This window comes from Priapulus caudatus, unplaced genomic scaffold, assembly GCF_000485595.1.
Source record: "Priapulus caudatus unplaced genomic scaffold, Priapulus_caudatus-5.0.1 Scaffold10, whole genome shotgun sequence".
NCBI lineage: Eukaryota > Metazoa > Priapulida > Priapulimorpha > Priapulimorphida > Priapulidae > Priapulus > Priapulus caudatus.
In genome coordinates this window covers 188,043-191,490 of record NW_014577071.1, presented here as the reverse complement: position 1 = coordinate 191,490, position 3,448 = coordinate 188,043, and the positions used below count along the sequence as shown (strand labels likewise).

At 47.3% G+C, this 3,448-nt stretch overlaps 1 protein-coding gene across 1 annotated transcript in view; it reads left to right on the top strand.

Annotated features, from left to right (window-relative positions):
• Positions 1-3,448, top strand: part of LOC106806870 (solute carrier organic anion transporter family member 4A1-like) — a 22,227-nt gene that overhangs the window by 6,042 nt on the left and 12,737 nt on the right. Inside the window, exons 7-9 of the mRNA XM_014809011.1 lie at positions 1,007-1,109; positions 1,797-1,918; positions 3,220-3,387. Of these exons, the coding sequence (XP_014664497.1) occupies positions 1,007-1,109; positions 1,797-1,918; positions 3,220-3,387 (393 nt within the window). The remainder of the gene's footprint in view (positions 1-1,006; positions 1,110-1,796; positions 1,919-3,219; positions 3,388-3,448) is intronic.

Sequence of the window (3,448 nt, the reverse complement as noted above, 5' to 3'; positions counted from 1 at the left end):
TGATCGTCTCAGCGCCCATATCCCCAACCCTAACCATCTCACCATCTTCGCATCATCCACATCCCATGCCCATTACGACTCATCTAGCCATGATCATCGTCGGCCCACTTCTTTCTCGACCCTGATTACTTTAGTTGCTCTGCCCCTCATCAACTACCGCACGTCGGCGATATCATCATTATCTTGTCCGTGATTCTGCGCCCCCAGCAACACCGACCATGCCACTGACCCCGACAGTGGACATCATTCCTTCACACGCGCGCAGCCTCGCGGCAATCCTACCGGTGCTTGTTGTAGCAACTCCGGCCGCGCTGTAAGTGGAGCGTAAGTGGCTCATCGATTAACGGGAGATGGCCGACGTGCGTTAACACGCGCGCTCAGCCTCGTGGATGACGAAAATCTGTCGGCTGGCGACACGCGCGCGCGGTCCCTCAATTCCCAATGCGAGTCAGTGACCCGACAGTCGCGCCTTGCTGACGATGTCACACGCCTATCACTTATGTAAACGTGCGGCGTACTCTATTTATAGTCGCCTCTCTCTCCCTCGGGCCACAAGTTCTTGTGAGATAACGTCGAAGTAGTTTGCTAGGTTGTTTAGGGGGAAAACGCATTTGTCAAGGAAAATACGCCGGCAGATTAGATGGAGTATACAAAGACCGCGTGCTGGTGTGCTCGACTATTTCGTTGATGTTCATGTTATTATCATTATTATTATTATTATTGTTGTTGTTGTTGTTGTTGTTGTTGTTGTTGCTGTTGTTGTTGTCGCTGTTGTTGTCGTTGTCGTTGTCGTTGTCGTTGTCGTTATCGTTGTCGTTGTCGTTGTCGTTATCGTTGTTGTTTATGCTGCCGTTGTAATGTTATAGCGCTAAATATTTCTCTCTAATGAAAACTGGAATTACACGAAGTAGGCTATCGAGGATTCATTCTAGCATCTTTACATTTAGCATTCATCTCTGTATCGCACGCGTTCGTAAATGAATGTGTAACGTTTTATTGTTGCCAGCTATCTACTACACGATGGCGCTAGTAGGGCCCGCTATAGGATACATGGCCGGCGGATATCTGCTGCAGATCTACGTCGATGCTCCGATGGTCGACCCGACCGAGTAAGTGATCATATTCTACAGCGTGGGTATCCTCGTGAACTCACGCGCGCCCGTGCGCACGCACGCGTGCATACGCGCATACGTACACGCACGAACGTGCACGCGTGTGCTTACGCGCGCTGGCACGCATAAATACGCGCACATATACACGCACGAACGTGCACGCGTACACCGCAACGACAGCTGTACACGCAATCGTACACGCAATCGTGCAGGCTTGAAGGACATTCTGAAATATATTCGATTCCGTCCGCCGCAACATTGCGGTCAAGTTGTCCGTTGCACTTATTGCGCTCTCCCGAGATTTTCCGCAATCCATTTCTAAGAGAAACGTGACTTGGTTTCGTGCACGCATTCGCCAGATCAATTCCCAAGAGATTTCGTATGTAATATAACCACCTAAACACGAATATATGCCGCCAATTAATCTTATATCGATCTTGTACTGAAATCATGCGTATAAAAAAAATACCAAATAAAATTTTCCCGCGGATAAAATAATTTAGAGTTTTTTATTTCATCACGCATCGTCTATTTGAACCTTAGGGGAAGGGTCGACATTTTTAGTTGCATGTATAAATACCCATAGAAGCTGCAACTGGAAATTGCGTTCGGTATCTCTAGCAGAACATGCATTTCACCGCCATTGTGTATGATATTCTACATCGTCGATGCGTTTCGCTCTAGGCTCGGGCTTCAGCCATCGAGTTCAAACTGGGTCGGAGCCTGGTGGATCGGCTTCTTCGGAGCCGCCTTCATCTGTCTCCTCATCTCCATACCGATGCTCGGATTTCCCAGAGCGCTACCCGGTAAGTGAGCGACCGCAGAGACCGCCATCGAGCGACATTTGCAGCTCAAAGGATAAATCTGAACGAACGCACACGCCCCCTAGTGGCTACTCGGCTGCTCTGCTATCTTCCCGCACATAGGCGCATCTCTGCTATACGATTTAGTCGTCCTGAGAGGAAGCCTACTGACAAGCTAACGTTATCAGGGAGTGAAGCAGTGGCGTAAGGTGCTTGTAAATCTGCTTCGATTTATGTATGTGCGGGTGAATAAATAAACCGCCGCCTGGGTCTACTACTACGCAGTTGGCACAGTCACAGCCTGTCGATATTTCCGGGCAGCGGTGATTCACGCTATTTCTAATCTACAGGGTTCTTGATCACATACCTCATCGTTCAAAATAGACCCGATCAATATATATATATATATAGCAAAAGTGTAGATGTGAACGTGAGATATGGCGCCTGCAGCTGTTAAGGAAAATGACTACAATTAATACATAAATGCATGGTAGGTTGCAAATAATAATAGTTATCATCGCGTATATCGTATTGCGTAAAAATAAAACCCGTCGACGGATTGTAGATATGGCAAAGGCGTAGACGGAAACGCGAGATATGGCGTCTGGGGCAGTGGAAATTGCATGGCGATCCCGATCCCCCATCACGATAATGGGATGTCAGCTCTGCGAGATACGAAATATAATAAGATTGCCGGGGGTCGTAATAATGATGCGAGCAGTTCATAGTTCGCCGACTTCTGCTCTTTTGCGTATTCAGTGTATCTCTGTATTCAGAGCAGATCGCGTGCGAGCTTGGTAAAGCGAAACAAAGCCACAGAGCGCGCACGTGTATCCCGAGCTATGGCGCACGAATATCAACTAGCATGCGGGAGACACACAGAAATGATATCAGCAAATATAAAATGTTGAATAGCGAGCAGCGGTGCCGGAATGCAAAACGTAATTAATTGCGTAATGCATGTAGTTATAGCTACAAAGCGTGAATAATAATCAGCATGGTAGATATAAAAGGAGATAATAATTACAGCGATAGATATAAAAAGTCAATAATAATTAGAACGATAGACATAAAAAGTGAAAACTAATTAAAACGGTAGATATAAAAGGTTAATAAAAATTAAGACGGCGATTAAAAAAAGAGCGACAGATCGCGAGCAAAAGGCATGAATAATAATTAGAATAGCGTGAATGGTAATTAATGAGAATTGTGATAGATCGAGTCTCGGTAATACAGTAAGATGAGATGGCTACGACTACACCCATAAATCTTACCCTCTCTTACTAAATCTCTCTCTACTGCAGGGGCTTCCCGGGCGCAGGCAGAACGGGTGAAGGAACACCACGGCAGCGCGGACGAGGAGGTGGCGCGGAGTGGCTTTGGCAAGAGTCTGCGGACCTTCCTTTGGCCTTCAAGAATCTGCTCTTCAACCCTACCTACATGTGCCTTAACATGGCCGCGCGCCACGGAAGGTGTGGTGAGCGCATCGGCGAGGCTCGAGCGTGCACAGCGTCCGCGTTTGATCGAAATAGG